At 51.1% G+C, this 15,770-nt stretch overlaps 7 protein-coding genes across 7 annotated transcripts; 3 read left to right on the top strand and 4 right to left on the bottom strand.

Moving 5' to 3' along the window:
* Positions 1–2,665: 2,665 nt before the first annotated feature.
* Positions 2,666–3,477, top strand: CLUP02_10153 (uncharacterized protein; the record flags this gene model as incomplete). The annotated part of the gene is made up of 5 exons (XM_049289129.1): positions 2,666–2,746; positions 2,826–2,944; positions 3,004–3,076; positions 3,111–3,274; positions 3,366–3,477. The coding sequence occupies 5 exons, from the start codon at positions 2,666–2,668 to the stop codon at positions 3,475–3,477; spliced, it is 549 nt and encodes a 182-aa protein (XP_049146274.1).
* A 50-nt stretch (positions 3,478–3,527) lies between these two features.
* Positions 3,528–5,249, bottom strand: CLUP02_10154 (uncharacterized protein; the record flags this gene model as incomplete). The annotated part of the gene is made up of 6 exons (XM_049289130.1): positions 3,528–3,700; positions 3,841–3,916; positions 4,036–4,226; positions 4,358–4,660; positions 4,855–4,984; positions 5,142–5,249. The coding sequence occupies 6 exons, from the start codon at positions 5,247–5,249 to the stop codon at positions 3,528–3,530; spliced, it is 981 nt and encodes a 326-aa protein (XP_049146275.1).
* Positions 5,250–5,363: 114 nt separating this feature from the next.
* Positions 5,364–6,921, top strand: CLUP02_10155 (uncharacterized protein; the record flags this gene model as incomplete). Its single annotated transcript, XM_049289131.1, has 8 exons — positions 5,364–5,572; positions 5,626–5,717; positions 5,757–5,867; positions 5,947–6,022; positions 6,058–6,106; positions 6,157–6,522; positions 6,585–6,694; positions 6,759–6,921. 8 exons carry the CDS (start codon positions 5,364–5,366, stop codon positions 6,919–6,921), a joined length of 1,176 nt encoding a protein of 391 aa, XP_049146276.1.
* Positions 6,922–6,986: 65 nt separating this feature from the next.
* On the bottom strand, positions 6,987–7,895 carry CLUP02_10156 (uncharacterized protein; the record flags this gene model as incomplete). Its single annotated transcript, XM_049289132.1, has 4 exons — positions 6,987–7,125; positions 7,224–7,386; positions 7,467–7,724; positions 7,787–7,895. 4 exons carry the CDS (start codon positions 7,893–7,895, stop codon positions 6,987–6,989), a joined length of 669 nt encoding a protein of 222 aa, XP_049146277.1.
* Positions 7,896–7,944: 49 nt separating this feature from the next.
* CLUP02_10157 (uncharacterized protein) lies at positions 7,945–11,266 on the top strand (the record flags this gene model as incomplete). The annotated part of the gene is made up of 14 exons (XM_049289133.1): positions 7,945–8,009; positions 8,088–8,359; positions 8,427–8,483; positions 8,562–8,671; positions 8,716–8,753; positions 8,826–9,101; positions 9,738–9,791; positions 9,889–9,933; positions 9,979–10,018; positions 10,088–10,396; positions 10,473–10,519; positions 10,573–10,655; positions 10,872–11,101; positions 11,159–11,266. 14 exons carry the CDS (start codon positions 7,945–7,947, stop codon positions 11,264–11,266), a joined length of 1,734 nt encoding a protein of 577 aa, XP_049146278.1.
* A 76-nt stretch (positions 11,267–11,342) lies between these two features.
* Positions 11,343–11,782, bottom strand: CLUP02_10158 (uncharacterized protein; the record flags this gene model as incomplete). The annotated part of the gene is made up of 3 exons (XM_049289134.1): positions 11,343–11,434; positions 11,520–11,595; positions 11,762–11,782. 3 exons carry the CDS (start codon positions 11,780–11,782, stop codon positions 11,343–11,345), a joined length of 189 nt encoding a protein of 62 aa, XP_049146279.1.
* A 1,042-nt stretch (positions 11,783–12,824) lies between these two features.
* On the bottom strand, positions 12,825–14,752 carry CLUP02_10159 (uncharacterized protein; the record flags this gene model as incomplete). The annotated part of the gene is made up of 3 exons (XM_049289135.1): positions 12,825–13,723; positions 13,789–14,427; positions 14,614–14,752. The coding sequence occupies 3 exons, from the start codon at positions 14,750–14,752 to the stop codon at positions 12,825–12,827; spliced, it is 1,677 nt and encodes a 558-aa protein (XP_049146280.1).
* Between the last annotated feature and the right edge of the window lie 1,018 nt (positions 14,753–15,770).

Consider the following 15,770-nt stretch of genomic DNA (forward strand, 5'->3'; position numbering starts at 1 on the left):
AGTGGCGCCTCGTACCGGGGTCAGTTTGACGAATCGATGTTGAAGAAGGGCGAGGATATCCTGCCAGCAGCTCCCGCTATTCTACACCTAAGTATAGCTGCGGCCGCTACACGACCGCTAGTCTTGGGCATATACGTAAGCTAGGCTCTGCGTAGTTAGTATTTAAATAAGCTAGGCTAATCAGAGGCTAGTAATTAACTTAAATTATTTTAGTAAAAAGTATAATAATCGACGTATTAGCCTAAGTTAACGTACTAGCCTAAGTCGACGAATTAGCCTAAGTCGACGAATTAGCCTTAGTCGACGAATTAGCCTAAGTCGACGATTTTATTAAATTAGCTTAATTACCTAGCTACTTAGCTACCCAGCTGCCTAATTAACTCGCTCGAAAAGCTAAAACGAAGTTAAGGATTTATAATGATTATTTAGGTAGGTTAACTTTACGAGGCGTTATTACTTTTAATCGTAACTATTATTTTGTAAGTAGCCTTATTAAGTACTACTCTAGCCTCGGATAGAGTAGCGCTAGTTATAAAGTAGGTAGTTATACTCTATATAATCGTATTAGTAAATAAAGGGATCGTTAACTTCGCAATTATTCTCTTTTTATAGTATATTAACGTTAAGAATAGCTTTAATTAGTAATAGTAGTAGCGGTAGCGATAGTAAGGTCGACGAAGTAGTAGTTATAGGTAGGTAGGTAAGTAGGTAAGTAGGTAGGTAGGTAGGTATGGGCAGCTGGGCTCCGTGGTCGGAGGCAGGGCCTGCCGCAGCCACACTTAGGTGCAGAATAGCGGGAGCTGCTGGCAGGATATCCTCGCCCTTGAAGAAGTATGCTGCGTGTCGAAACCTGAGGCGAGATGGCGGTATTTCCAAGCAAAAAGAGGGCGTGCTAAACAGGTCCTCGCATCGCATCGCTGTCTGATAGACTTGAAAAGTCGCAACGAAAAAAAAATACCGCACTCTGGATGTTTTTGAGACCGGGGTAAAGCGTTGAAAACGTATCGAACAGCAGTAACAGCAATGGGCACGGTTCCAGATTACGAAAGCTCACTACTTTGTACACATGAGCAGCAAGCTGTACCTTAAAAGTCAAGGACCTCTGCAGTACAGGTATCCGTAACTGAATTGAAGGTTGGGTTTGATGCCACTTCCCTGCACTCCATAGGTATCTGCTATTTCAGAAAGAGGCTCTCCAATGAGAGTAATGGCGCAATCCACTTTGTATGCCATGCCATGCCAAGGAAGCCCAATCAAGACGGAATGCACTTGCATTTGCATCAGCAATGTCATTTCCCGCAAGTAATACAGATACAGGCTGTAGATTATACCGTGGTTGAGTATCTGGAAAGTACTTGGCTACTTACTCATCTAGGTACGATGTGATGCTGCGCTGCGCTGCGGGGTGAAGTCAGTCAAGAAGTCAATCAGTCAGTCGTTCAGCTTGGGTAGACAGTCCAGGCCTGGCCACGGCACTTCGTACAATGTTCAACGAATCCATGGCTGCATGAGTGTCTGCAGACGCATTGTGCATTTCTGTCTATGTTTTTTTTTTTTTTTTGGCACGGCTGAGAGGGCTGACTGGATGTTTAGGTTGCTAGCAAATGGCTCAGAACCGAGCGTGTCTCGTGAAAAGGCAAAGTCCATCAAACCCTCAAATCCTCAATCCTCAACCCTCCGCTTTTCCTTAGCGTGAAGTGAGGGAGGTACCTTACCTCATTGCCATGGATCATAGAGCGCGGTTGGGTGGGCCACTCCGGCTTTCGCCTGGCACCAGCAATCAGCTCTCTATGACCCCACTTTCGACTGAAGTACCCTCGAGCTGCAGAGTACTTGCTTAGAGGTTTGTACTTCTCGAAAAAAGGTACTTAGTCCCACCGAAGCCACTAGAAACACACCCATCTGCTCGACGCAGCCAAATGAGGACTGGCGTGTCAACTGGACGGGCTGATAGAAACCGTCAGCCAAGACCCTGCCTTGCCTGATCCCTGTCAGCATGTGGTGATCGACCGTGCAGGGACTACGGGACAGGGGAGATCCCTCTTCTTTCCCTTTTCGAAGCTCTCCCAGAAAACGGCAGGATACCCACAAGATGGGGTTTCCACTTTCCAATGTCTTTCCCTAGACCCCTGTCGGTTTGCCCGCTCGTGTGCCCCTCCCCCCTCCGCGTTCCCATCTGCAGCAGACTGCAATCCCCCCTCCTCCTTCCCTCCCACTGCCTACACTACATCGTACCCCCCCGTTTTGGCCATGCGCGCCTGGCGATTGGATTGAGCCCAATGCGCCCGTTCATGCTCCCACCTTCTCATACTCCAAGGTATCCTCCCATTTCTCCTCAAAGTCTGTGATCCGTGATCCGTGATTCCGTGCGTTAATACGGGGTAACGGGAAATGGAAGGAAGTACAGAAGAGGAGAAAGGCAGAGAAGAGGCAAGGACAAGAGAGGGGGAACGAGAGAGGGAAACAGCGATGAATTGGCCTCCGACAGGCATACCATACATTGTTGTCAGTGAGTATCATCCCGCTGGCAACAAAAGCTTCGACGGGTGTCTCTGGTGTAAGGCAACTTCTTTCTGCCTTGTTTCAAGAGGGTAAAAAAAAAAAAAAACACCCGGGCACCTCGAGCGCGGTTTTGCCCACTATTGCATTCACTCTCGCCCTCACAATGCCCAAAAAATACTACAATCTTTGGAAGAAACTCATCACATCCAATGTACTTCGCCATACCCAAGTATTTCTACATGAAGTATGTACACACCGGAAGCTCAGCTTGAAGCTCCGCGTTGACTATCTATGCATGCGGACGTCACCTTAGTATTGCGTAGCTCATGGCGATCTTTTCGGCCCCTCTTCACTCCCCTCTACTCTACTCTTCCTTTCGGCATCCCGAAGTCACACGTGTCTCCCAGCTTTCCCAACTATGCCCAAAATGGGTCGTTTCCGAGTGTGCAGAGTGTTTGGATGACAACGGCTCGTTGACACGCCGAGCCAACGACCTACAAGGACAGGGAACATCACTTTGAATCAACCTAGCCAGTCGCCGTCGACCCTTCAATTTTCATCTTCAAAACCTGAGGTATCCAAACATTGACATGCAATAATCGCACCAGACCCGTCACCCATACGTAAACCAACCATACATATCTAGACCAAAAAGCGTGGGAAACCATAAACTCAAGTCATCTGGAATGGTCTGTCCTTCATTGACTTGGGTCGTGACTCGGACCCTTTCCGTCCATGGTTATGAAGCCATCCTGTCCCAAGCGACGAACGAGTGAGCTCTCATTTCAGCCCCCCCTTCCTGTCAGCAACCTGCATATCATGTGATTGCCATGGTCTGACACCTTTTGTCAAACACTCTCCAGCCTCAACTTTGACAAGCTTCCATCAAGGGCTTTCGAAGCTTCCAAAGAAGCCCGCCCTCCACTTCGTGTTGTCTTGCCACAAACTAAGCCCATCTACCGAACAAAAACTTGAATGAACCCTATCGTTGGACGACGGCCTGACCGAGACTCGGTATGGATAGTTCAGGCGAGACCGTCAACTCTGCTGTTCTCTGAGAAGTATGAGAAATGAGACTTGAAGCCACATTCCGGCTCTGATAAGTCCGGGCTAGACGAGGCAAGACTGAACCGGTAGCAAAGTGAGAACCAATAACACGGGCCCGAAGCATCCCATAGAACAAGTATTTGAAGGTGGACTGTGTGTGGGAGGAGGTTGGACGTTGGACGTTGCAGAATCCCCCCGAGCCCCACCACTGCTTGTTTAGACGGCGTCGTTTTGCCAGTCTTTTTTGCTTTTGTTACGATTGCCAAGTATCCGTAACGCCAGACCGAATACTCTCCAGTCCCTGGATTACATCAGGTGGATAGCAAATAGCTTGGTTCGTTTCGTCTCCATGTAACCAATTGTGAGGCTGGTCATCCAGACAGCATGTAACGTGGCGTCTTGCCAATGTCCCGTGTAGGACTCTTTTGGACCGTGCCTAGGCCATACCGTAGACTACTGACAATTAAAGGTTTATCTATGGATGACCCGTTCATGGCTTCCATTGAAGAAGTGAAAGCCGGGAACAGGCATGTTGGCCCGGATTGGCATCGGAGCGGTCAAGGGAGGGGAGAAGTTGAGCAGGTGTGGGCGGATGGAACCAGAGGAAAGGTATCTGTGTGGATGACGGAAGGCGGGATTTGCAGAGGGCCCAGCAAGGTGCCGGGTCTTTTCCCTCCCTGAAGGTGGACGTACGGAGGACGTACGGATACATACATACTAACATTGGGTGGTGCGGATAGGTAAGGTCAGTATGTAGCTTATCTTTGTTTTGTCCATCCCCTGAGCTTGTATTTCTTTTGTTTTGAACTACCGCCGGAGGGGCCAGTGATGTGCTCCCAGTCCGCGATCAAAGAGAAGAGCGACGACCAGGTTATTAAAGATATGTTCGGGGTTGGCTGGGGCTCTTCGGGGCAATCGTACTGGAAATGGGATACAGCGCCGGGAATTGGCTGGACCCCCCACTCCCCTCGAGGCTCGGTCTCTGCGGTCCCCCTCGGTCTCTTGGTGGGTGCGAGCGGGAAAGTGTCAAAGCACCCTGCCAATGCCAGTGCTTTCCGCCCGTCATCGGGGGGCACCGGGGGCCGGACTTGAGGTCCGTGGTTTTCCTTACCTAAGGCAACTGAGGTGCACACACGCTCCTACTTCACCTGGGGTCGAGGTTAGAGGCTGTTGAGTGCCTTGGATATCAGGTGTCGGTAAAGCATGGGAACGAGGACATGATATGGAGTACGTACCCTGTCTCTCACGGGACCGTACGGTCTTACCCCCTCATCCTCCCGACACACTGCCATTCCCGCCTGCCACCTATGGCAGCACCAACACCGGACGGGAGGGATCGCCTCACCTCTTGGAAAATTCCATCTTCGGCGCTAGAACAAATCTCCTGCATCGGTCCTGCACCGCTTCTGCAGCGTCTAAACAGCCCGCCGTCACGCTACAGCCTTCCTTGCTTTCTGCTAAGTTTCCAACGTACCTAGCGTAAGGTACTTTGGTCAAAGTATTTCTGCGCCACAAATCATCTACGCTACGGAGCGCAGAATAGCTTAGTAGGGACGGAGACCTACACTACTACGTACAACAGAAACACCTACCTCCTCAGTACGGCATTCCACATGACTGGCGTCTTTCAACTGCATCTTAGGTTCGAGAAATGTTGGTTTCATACCGTCTTGATACACCATCCATACGCCATCTTCCATCTTGCTCTTCGCCGTCGATATGCATAGAACTGAGTGCAAGGCGAGGGTGAGCAGCAATTCTCCGCCTTTCCGCTTCACTTCACTCGATTCCCTCCATTCTAAGAAAGGAGCACCATGGCACCACACGGAGGACATATCCGTGCTTCACACAGCCCAACACACAACACCAGGATCGAGCAGACGGATAAGGCGCATCAAGGGACAGCCTACAGTCCGTGCTTCTTCTTCTTCTCCCTCTTCTCCTCATCCTCGCCCACTCCGTCAGCCTTGAACCGCCCTCTTCCAGCTCCAGCAAGCAAGCATCTTTCATTACCCCCGCCCCAGTCCTCTCCGATCCAGCTCGGCTTAACTTCGCACTTGACCGACGATGAACCAGGGCAAGGCGTCTTAGAGATGCTATACACAGCAGCTTAGCGTCCAAAAAGGAGCCCTCTGCAGAGTACTTTGCCTTACAAGGCCGCTACCCTCGTTCAAGGGGGATCGAAATCCGTTACAGACGCCTGTGAGCGCGCACGAAACCCTGCTGTCTGCTCGAGGCCCCTGGTAAACTCAATGCCAATTCCAAAAACCTCGACAAGGCCATTTTATACCATAAGCGGAAAGATGGTGCTTGGCACGGTAAGGTACGGGTAAGGAGAGTTAACCGGCCGGTAGGTTAGGTTTTACGACTAGGTCGAGTGGGCAGACAATGAGCCAGACCCAGACCGACCCGAACCAGAACCAGGACAGAGGAACCCTCAACCCAATCCCCTAGGGCCCCCCAAAGCTGAGCGGTGTGTGTGGAACACTGATCCTCGACCACTGGTAGTTGCTCGGCACTTTCCGGTCCAGGATTCGGCTCCCTGCTTTTCGGGGCAGTGAAATCCGGCGATTTTTACATCATCGCCAAAACGCCGGATGCTGAAAGGCTCCGGTGGTGCTTCAACCCCCGTCCAAGACTCTCGAAACCCTAGTCCTGGACCTGGCAACACTCGAGAGCGGGCACAGTTACTGGCTAGTGGAAACCCCTCACGACCCAGCTCCCAGCTCACAGCTGTGTCTACCACCAGCACCAGCTCCAGCTCGAACCCCAGCCCCGGCCGGCGGGGTAGCAAGAACGCTGCGCTGGGACTCGATTGGATTGGATGAATTCCTCGCTGGTTTAACCTCGCGTCACCACCTGACAACCCTCGACCCAGATATCGTCCACCAAAGTGAAGGGCACAGCACACCAGAAGGCGCAGGCGTAAGGCGCAGACACGATAGCATCAACTCTGATGCCCTCGCTATCTATGTAATGCGGTTGCCCATGGCCTTGATTAACGCTCGGGCGCTCATCTCTCCCTAGGTTCATAGCTGGAAAGCGCTACGCCTCAAAGGGTCAAAATTTTGACCAAACAGATGACTGCTACTACCTTATGTCGAAGCTCAGCTAAGGCAGGTGTTTCCGCGAGAATTCACCTCAAGTCGGGGGGTTGCAGGTTCTAAGGCAGGGGAGAATTCAAAGACCACCAGAGCTTCGGTCCAAAGTGGAAAAGCTTACCTGGAGATGTGCGGCCGCCTTTACTTCTTCACCCACCTCACACAATCTGCCCTGCGAATTTCCAGCCTACCTGACCGTTACGGATACCTTGCTTTAGTCCCCGTTCTGGCCTACACTACGAATACGGATACAGATACAGAAACTCCATAATCCACCCTGCCGCATCGACCATCACCAAAAGGGTTCATTGTAAGACCCATGACAACCTTGGACAATTATTGACGGGTCAGCTCAACCTTTCCCCCGGTTTTCAGCGTCGCATTTTCATCCATATCCTGTTGCGGGACGGAGTGGGCGACGCACCAACCCTCCGGCAATATCCTCATATCCTCTTCCCCGTCACCTTCAGGGGCCCTGGAACGGGATGAGGAGAAAAATAACCCAAGTCAGCCAGCTGTCAAATAAAAAACCAAACGAGACGGCCAAATGAACCTAGTCCTGCTTGTATGTACACAGCACCTGGCAAGCGGGCGAATGGTCCGCCCGTATCAGCGCCGCCCACTCGTCCCGAGCCCACGGGGCGTTCTGCTGCCGTTGAATTCTGATGTATCGGTGCATCCCCGGTTCGAACATGGCCAGCCTGGTACTGTCGGACCTGGCCCGGCCGGGTCATTACTGCCCTTGATGGAGTGCTTTTGCATGCGTCAATACTGTCTGCTTGCGGATACGTAGGGTACGAATACACACGCTCGCACTGCCTTTCATCCAAAGTTGCTTGGCGCCAAAGTGTTTACCCAGAACTTGGTTTCTTGCCATTTCTGAGAGCAGTCTGACTTGGAGTTGGTCGTCTTCGTCGACGAAATGCCAGACACCACCCTGCAGAGCGGACGAAACCCGCAAGCCAAGCCTCGATTCAGGATGATGGCCCCTGGCTGGGACTGGGTACGTATCCCATCTCTCCCAGCCCATCCCCTGCCACTCAGTCACAGTGACTCCGCGACTCCGCGACTCCTCTGATCGCTGATAGTTCACTGCCTTTTAATCTATCGCTAGCGCGGTGGTCTACATCACTTACGTATTCTCAGGAGTTTGCCTTGGAAGGCGCCAAACTCTAAAGCGCTTCCTGTCGTCAGGTTTTCGATCGTCTGATGCATCTCGACACTTGCGGAGACAGCAACTTGCATACGCGATAGAGAGAGGGGGCAGATGTATTACACGTCGACCCATAATATCATGTCGGCTTGCGCGAAGCGAAAGCTACTGGAGCGTTCGTGGTATGCGCCTAGCCCGTTGACGAGGTCCAGTTGAGTTGAGATGTAAGACCTCTTGAACACCAGATCTCGACTTTACAAGTGACGCTATTCTGCATCTGTCAGCGCCCGCTGTGAGACAAGATCGGCCAAGACGGCGACGGCAACACGATCGTTCCAAGGCAGAACAAGTTGTGGAGGCAGACTGCAGTCCGCAGACATCGCCAATATCTCCCTCGATCAATTCTGTCTTGATTCTCGGAGTCCGGACCTCTGCATAGCGGACACTACGAAACCCAGAACCAAGACTCAAGACCTCCGACGAACTGGTACTTGGGTCTGGCTCCTCTCTCTATGGGCCCGCCACGTTCGCTACCTACCATCGCCCCTCCTCCGGCGTGCCTATGTTGATTACTCCGTACCTCCGCCGGTCGCCCACGAACATTCATGCGCGTCTGGCTCTAGCGGCTGACCCTGAGCGCACGCGCGTTCGTCGTATGCATTGCTGGCTAGACAAAGATGGTGGCAGTGGTTGTGGCTCATACACAGCAGCCTCTCGGAAGATAGGTAAGGCGTAGAGCATTTCTTGACAGGGCTCAGACCGAAGCAAGTCTAGGAAGGGCGGTCAATTTGTCGCCAGTACCACCTTGAATGAATTGATTATCTCGGGCTCCGCATCGTGTCGACCATCTCCTTGGACAACCCATATTGTACAAGTTGCAACATACGTAGTATTCAACGAAATGGAGCACAGGAGCACTGGAGCACGCCCAGAGATATGGAGGGGCCCGGGTGCGGCACAGGAAAGAGAGAGAGCGAGGCTTAACTCGTCCAAGACTCCCAAGTGGAGGTGACATCTTGCAGGAGAACCCACTCCACGTCACAGCATATCCATGCCATTCCTCCCCTCAACACCCGAGCCCAAAACACACTCATTCTCATCTTCTTGCACCCCCACCGGGAATGGGGAAAGGAAGACATGTCGAGAGGGGCAAGGGAGGATAATGGGGCGTCAGTGGGATGGTCCATATCCAGATCGGCGTCTACGAGGCACGACACGGCTGGCGCAATATCGCTGCTTCCCAGGTCTCTGGTATTGTACACACGGCCTGCTGCCGTCCTTGGATCATTAGATGCAGGGTTGGAAATTAGTCTAGTCTAGTCTAGTATGGCCTGGACTAATACTAGGCTAGTCTAGTACGGCCTGGACTAATACTATACTAGACTAGTATTAGTATACTAATTAGTATATATTTAAAAAATTATTTATAAATTAATAATCAATAACTAATTATAAATTTTAATATACTTTAAAATAAAAGTATTAAAAGCTTACTTTATATAACTTTAAAAACTTAAATATTATTATTCTAATAGAATATTCTTAAAATTTTAGTTTTTTATCAAATTTTTTAAGAATTCAAAAATTGAATTATAACTATTTTTTCATTGAATAGTTTTACTTATATTTACTATAAAAATAATTTTTATTATATTTTTTAGAATTTTTCTAGAATTAATTGAAACGAATATTCAAATTTCTAAAAATAGTAATAAAATTACTATAAATAGTATATTTTGTACTAATTAGTATACTATTAGTATACTAATACTAGTCTAGTATTTTCAAGGGTGGACTAATACTAGACTTACTAGTACCAGACTAGACTAATACTAAATACTAGTAGTATTTTTTCCAACCCTGATTAGATGGTCCCATGTTGCTCTCAAATTAGAATAAGAATACTGCTAGTGTAGCAGACACCCGCCGACCAGGCCGATACCCTTCACCCCCGTCCGTCCCCATCGCACCTTTCAGATCAACAGCATGTGCGTTTGGTTGGCCGTTGTGATGGTTTTGCCAAGTCGGGGGGATTCCTGTCGCTTCCCTCTCCCATCGGCTAATTTATCACATCGCTTAAGATAGCAGCATGCGCTTAGAAGATCCCTTCCTCGACGAGACAGTTGAGCTGTGAGGCTCTGGGCTTCTATCATTTTTGATACATGCCACGAACAGCGATCAAGGACCAGGGCCGGCTGTTCACTTCGGGAACCCGGTGGAACTAAGTAATCATGTATTGATTGCATTTGTGGATGACGGGCTGTAATGATTGACCGACCGTCAGGTCGACCGCTTTCTGATGTTTCTGTTTGTTTTTCTTGTCTTTTTTTGGCGATTCTTCACAGGTCCATTGGGGGTCTCTGCTCATCAGCTTTTCAAGGTGTTGCATGGGACTGGCCGAGTTGCTTGTCACCCCGATAGACACGAACTGCTAACCATACCGGATGAAGAGAAGAGGGAGAGGGTCCAAGCAACGTTGACGATACTGCGACCTTCTCTTCCCAGGGTTTTCGATGCGCCCATTCAGGCTTGGCCTTGCTCGTTTCCGCTCGGATCGAGGAAAATTGAACACAGAGTTCAACGGTGTAGGAGTGTGAGTGGATACGCCCAGCTCGATTCTACCTTACTCTGAATCTATGGATCTTTTTCTGCTCACATCAGGAGACGAGAGAGATTGGCCTCTTTGCAACAGAGAGATTGAAGGCAGAAATATGAGGTGGGAAGCGTTCGAGCGATAGATTGAATTTCATTTACAAACCACCACTACAGCAGGGCGTTGCAGAAGGAGGACGGGCAGAGCGGGCACTCGCGTGGTTTGTGCGTCTATCCATTCGGCAAGGGCGCCTCCCCTTGTCTGAGGGACCCCCCATGTTAACCGTCTACGGTTCCCTGCCCCTCTGTCTCTTATTGCCAATTGGAACTCGTTGGTACCACCATCTACTATGGCAAATGTGGGCTCTTTCTTGTCTGATGGGCGCGGCGATCCGGACATAGACTTTTTCTTTACCTTGTCATCCTGTCTCGATCTCCTTCTTGTCTCCGGCCGAGAGAGAGCTGACCTGGTCGAGTCTTTGGTGGTGCGGTTACCGGTCCCCTAGCTAAGCCCTGTCAACAGTTCAATGGGAACATGGGTCCTTGTGATGTCAGCAGGGCGAAAGACAACACAGCAGCAGCCAACGCCCGGCCCGGCTCGGCTCAGTATGGTCAGAGGAGATGGAACGCATCCTATCGGACAGCATTAAGCCAACCTAATGACCAAAGCGAGAGACAGAGAGAGGGACAGGCAGAAGCAGAGAAAGTGTAAAACGGTTAAGACGGCTTTCCTTGATTGGACCATGCTCATCTGAGGAGACAGACACAAAAAAAGGCACTTTCCGTCGACAGCTCTTGCAAGGTCTTTTACAGCTCATTTGCATACTGCATACCGAGGAGCAAAAGAAAAGTCTTGGACTTTGCAGGTTGAAGACCCTCTCTCTCTCTCTCCATCTCAATGAGCCAAAAAGAGATAGACCTTGACCCCCCCCCCCCCTTCGGTTGGATCAAGTCTCATCACTTGTGTGAAGGAGCTGCAGGACGGAGTTTCCGTAGTATGACCATGCCATGATGCGTAATGGGGTAATGGGGGTGGTCACTGGATGGATGGGTGGTGGGTGGTTTGTCTGAGGTATCTATCCCATCTCCCATCTCTCCCTCTCTCTCTCTCCCCTTTCGTCTACAGCCCAGCCATGCAGAAAACGCTCCCGCAGGCGAGGAGCAGGGGTAGCCAACATAGAGTTTTCGACTGTTGCCGTTCTTTCCAAGATTTGGTCTTGGTATACTTGGTATTACTATTAGGTATTCTGGTTCGGTTCCTCGGATTAGTCCAGACTCCCAAACACGCAACCGAAGTTGACCCTCTCTCTCGGTTCGAAGTCTCTCTCTCTCTGTCTCTCGTCGGAGTCTCTGTCCCTTTTCTCACTGCGGCATCTCGTTGCGGCATTGTGGTAGCCGGGGGTGTACTATAGTCTATACTCCCGTAGTGTTGTGTGACAGGCAAAACGCGACTCGAGGGAGTTGATGATCGGCGGTCCCTATGTTGTCATCATCTGCCTTTCTAGACGACAGAGTTCCATCCCGAAACTACCCAAAATCAACTAGCGACCCCATCTATGTCGAATCTCATGCCCCTTCCCTCCTGCCCACACGTCTCCCGCGCGCGCTCGACTGAACTCATGAAAGCATCGTGGGCACATGATGTTGCAACCAAGTCCTTGGAGTTAAAGATCACGAGTCGATAGGGTCACTTTCTCTCTCCAAAGCATGTGTTTGTGTAAAATCTGTTCATCAAATTTTGTGGTTTGTTTCTGGCGAGGTCTGGATGAGATTTATGCTCTCCAGCCCGCTTAACTATGGTTAAACATCAAAAAGTCCATATTCACATTCTTTTAATTCCATCCCAGAATGTGTGTGTATCATCCCCCGTTTCCCCAAGAAAGTCTAAAACCGCCCAATGGTTTGGTACCCAAAATGATGATAAACAAAAGGCGAGGAAATAAGAAAACCTCCAAAAATCCTGTAAAGCGCCTTCCTTTCTCCAAGTCTCTCGGCAGTTTGAACAACAACAAAAAAGCAGTGATAATTTGGGGTTGGTCGCAGAAGTCCTCCACCCTATTTCTGATGTACCGGTATCGCGGGTAAAAAGAAGAAGGAAAAAAAAGTCGTAAGTGAAAAGAATAGAAGCAGTCCCAGCCACCATGCTCTCCTGGCCCGCATTCGAATGCCATGACGAAGCCAACCCGTTTTTGTTTTTATCTACTACAACAGACCCAATCAGGCAAAGTGTGTGCGCGCGCGCGCGCGTGTGTGTGTGTTTGATGTGTTTCCCCCTTGAGAGGTCCCATCCCATTCCAGCTAGAATGAAGCTCCACTCATAACAAAGGAGGAAGGAGGACGTGAAAGAAAATTGGAGACTAATAGCTCCGAGTTGTGAAGTATGGACAAGTAGATAGGTGAAGAATTTGGCGCCAAGTATCGTATGCGTCTCAGGAACCTTCGACTGCAACACAGCCACGAAGTTCGGGGTAACGGCGAACAAAGTTCTCATTGAGGCGCCAGTTTTCGAGGCGCATTGCGTGCGTAGTAAACGTGTCGCTAAGCCACATCTCTCCAGATTGCGGGTCGACCACCAAGGCGTCAATTGGCCGGCATGGCCAATTGATCAGTCTCAAGCTAGACGAGTATACGCCTTGAAATTCTTCGTTCGCGTACAACTCCTGGCGTTCGATAATGGCAGTGCGCAGAGGTGCCCAAAGGATGAGATCAACCCACTGAGGATGCGGGATTCTAGTCTGGCACGGTTTCGGTGTGAGTTCAGGCACAATGGCCTGGTAGGCCTCACGCGTTGGGTGCACCAGCCAGGCGATGGCTCGTTGGATGACGGCGAAGACCGCTAAGCGTTCAATGACGTTGGTGACACCTGCCTTGTTGACGAGAGCGGTGATGAGCTCAGCCATGGGGTGCTTGACGCCGGGACCCGTGACTGTTGTGGAAGCAGCTCGATCAAGGTCGGCTAGCTGGCATCGTGGAGGTTCTGTTGTAGGCGAAGCCGGATGATACTCGAGGAAATTCTTCACATTGACCCTAGCAGGTCGGAGGAGGTTGTCGAGAGACTTCAGTTGTGACAGTCGGCGGCAGTCCTGTATGAAGCCGACAATCAACTGGTCGATTCGACAAGTCGGCGGGACGATGAGGGTCGGAATCTCCCAAAGGGTGGTGCCAGGCTGGCGAATCAATGAGCTGACGGTTGTTGGTAGTACACCGGAGTTGGATACGAATTCCACGACTGCTGGTGATGAAGATACGACTGATGATGATGAGAGATGGGAACCTGCGACTGATGAGGCATTGAGTGGTGACTGTGAGGGTATCCAGCGTCTAGAAGCTGAGTGGTTAGCGTCTCAGAATTGCGTTGCAACCCAACCACCGGACATAGGGAAGACAACTTACCAGAGTCGACATCATCATATTCACTCATCTTTGCCGGAATGCTTCGGGCATCCATCATCGGCGCGGGGACGCTCGTGGGGATGTAGCCTGCGCCGTACTCATCGGTGTTGGCGGATGATGACGGGCTTGAAACGGTCGAAGGAACGGAGACGGGAATGCCTGGGCCCCATGACTCTGACGCATCCGGCATGGGCACGTAAGAGGGACCGAGTTCTTGCATGACGTTGTAGTCACCGTTTGATGGAAATGGCGAGGATCGAGGACTGGGGACTGCGCCGCTAATAGAGCTCAGGTTGTCGTCGTACACTGGAGCCGAGTCAGCACGAACCAGAGGCAGCCAGGCAGAAGACGAGGCAATGGAAGCAGCCGTACCTGAGTTTGGGTAGGACTGCCCGTTGGGAACGCCCATGCTCTCTCTGAGCTTGAACAATTCCTCTTCAAGTGCCTTGTTCTTGCGCAAAAGCTCCTGGACGGTCTGGCTCTGATCGCGGCCGCGCTCGCTCTTGAGCTCCTCAAGCTCGCGCTCAAGACGCTCAATGTGCTCTTTCGTTCTAGCTCTGATGGCGCGCTGTGCTTCTCTGTCATTGGCACGCTTACGCGCAAGCTGGGAGGGCGTCAGGGTTGAGACGCTTCTGGTGCCTGTTGAGGAAGGCGTCCAAGTCAATATATCATTCGTACATGAGAACGTGGAAGGGGACGATGGTGGTAGAGTAGGAGCTAAGGAGGGAGGTGGGGGATGATCGAGGCGAAGACGGCAGAAGGGTAGAACCGCATAACCGCCGCCGCCGTCGTCGACATCTCATGAGGGGTGCTGGTGATGCGTACCCTTGCGCTTGGTGGGCTTCGTAGGCTCTGCAGAAGCTGATCGTGTCATGTTGTCGGCGGCGTACTTCTCGTCGTGGTGTGCAACAACGGTAATGGTAACAGGTCTGGATCGAGTGTTGGCAACGGCAGTATGGGCCATGCTCTAAGGCAGAAGACTGAATGTAGGAAGAGAGAGACGGGTCTGGCGACGAGGTGAAGTTGTTTGTTGTTCGAGTTGTCAAGGCAGGGATCAAATCAAGAAGATCGAGAGGAGCGCATCTTGGAGTTATAAGATCTATTGACGACAGGAGCAGACACAAGAACAGGCCCTTCGAATGCCGGCGGCAAAGTAGTTTCAGGGCAGCTAGGAGAGACGAGTACCTCAGTACGAAGGTACGTACTAGATGAGCATGGATCTAGGGGTTAGAGAAGGAGACAGGGCCAGTGACTTTTGGTAAAGGTTGAGGATGAAGAGAGACAAGACAAGCAAGAAGAGGAAAAGGTACGTACTGTACCGTACCGCTACCTCCTAGGTCCATGAAGGGCACTAGAAGTAGCAGCACATAAGGTAGGGAAGTCTGGAGCAGGGGTTCGATGGAGATGCAAGCATCCGGGCTAAAGCAGCCCAGTCTCGAGGGCAAGGACGTGGGACTGTACCGTAAGTGAGGTGGTAGGTAGGGGAGTGTATTCGTAGGTGTAGGGTGAGAATGGAAAGGATGGCAGAGCAGAGAGATCACGCCGCGTAGAAAGTATCCAAGGAGCCGTAGGTACAACGGGCCCTGAGTGCTTCGAAGACAGAGGAAGGGTTGAGAGTATCGGTGAAGAGACGTAACTTGGCACATGACAGTCGATGTTGGGCACAGACATGGCGCAAATTACTAACTCACTTGAGAACAACTTACAGATCTCCCAAGGATGGGCTGGGGGATAGAGGGGAGTGGCAGGGGTCTGATCAGAGGAGAGGGACAAGACAGCGGCAGGGAACATGGGAGAAGGCGAAGAAGAGGACGAGAGAAGCGGGTGAGGCAAGGCAGCGAGCAGGACGGGACCGGGGGGGTGGAAGTTGCACAGATTCACTCGACTGCAGCGATGTAGACATGTACCTTCCGACTGCCAGTTACCCATCGGCATCGACGGGGCAGGGGTGTGAAGAAGGAGGGGGTGTGGGAGAAGAGGGG

Source organism: Colletotrichum lupini, chromosome 5 (assembly GCF_023278565.1).
Source record: "Colletotrichum lupini chromosome 5, complete sequence".
Lineage (NCBI taxonomy): Eukaryota > Fungi > Ascomycota > Sordariomycetes > Glomerellales > Glomerellaceae > Colletotrichum > Colletotrichum lupini.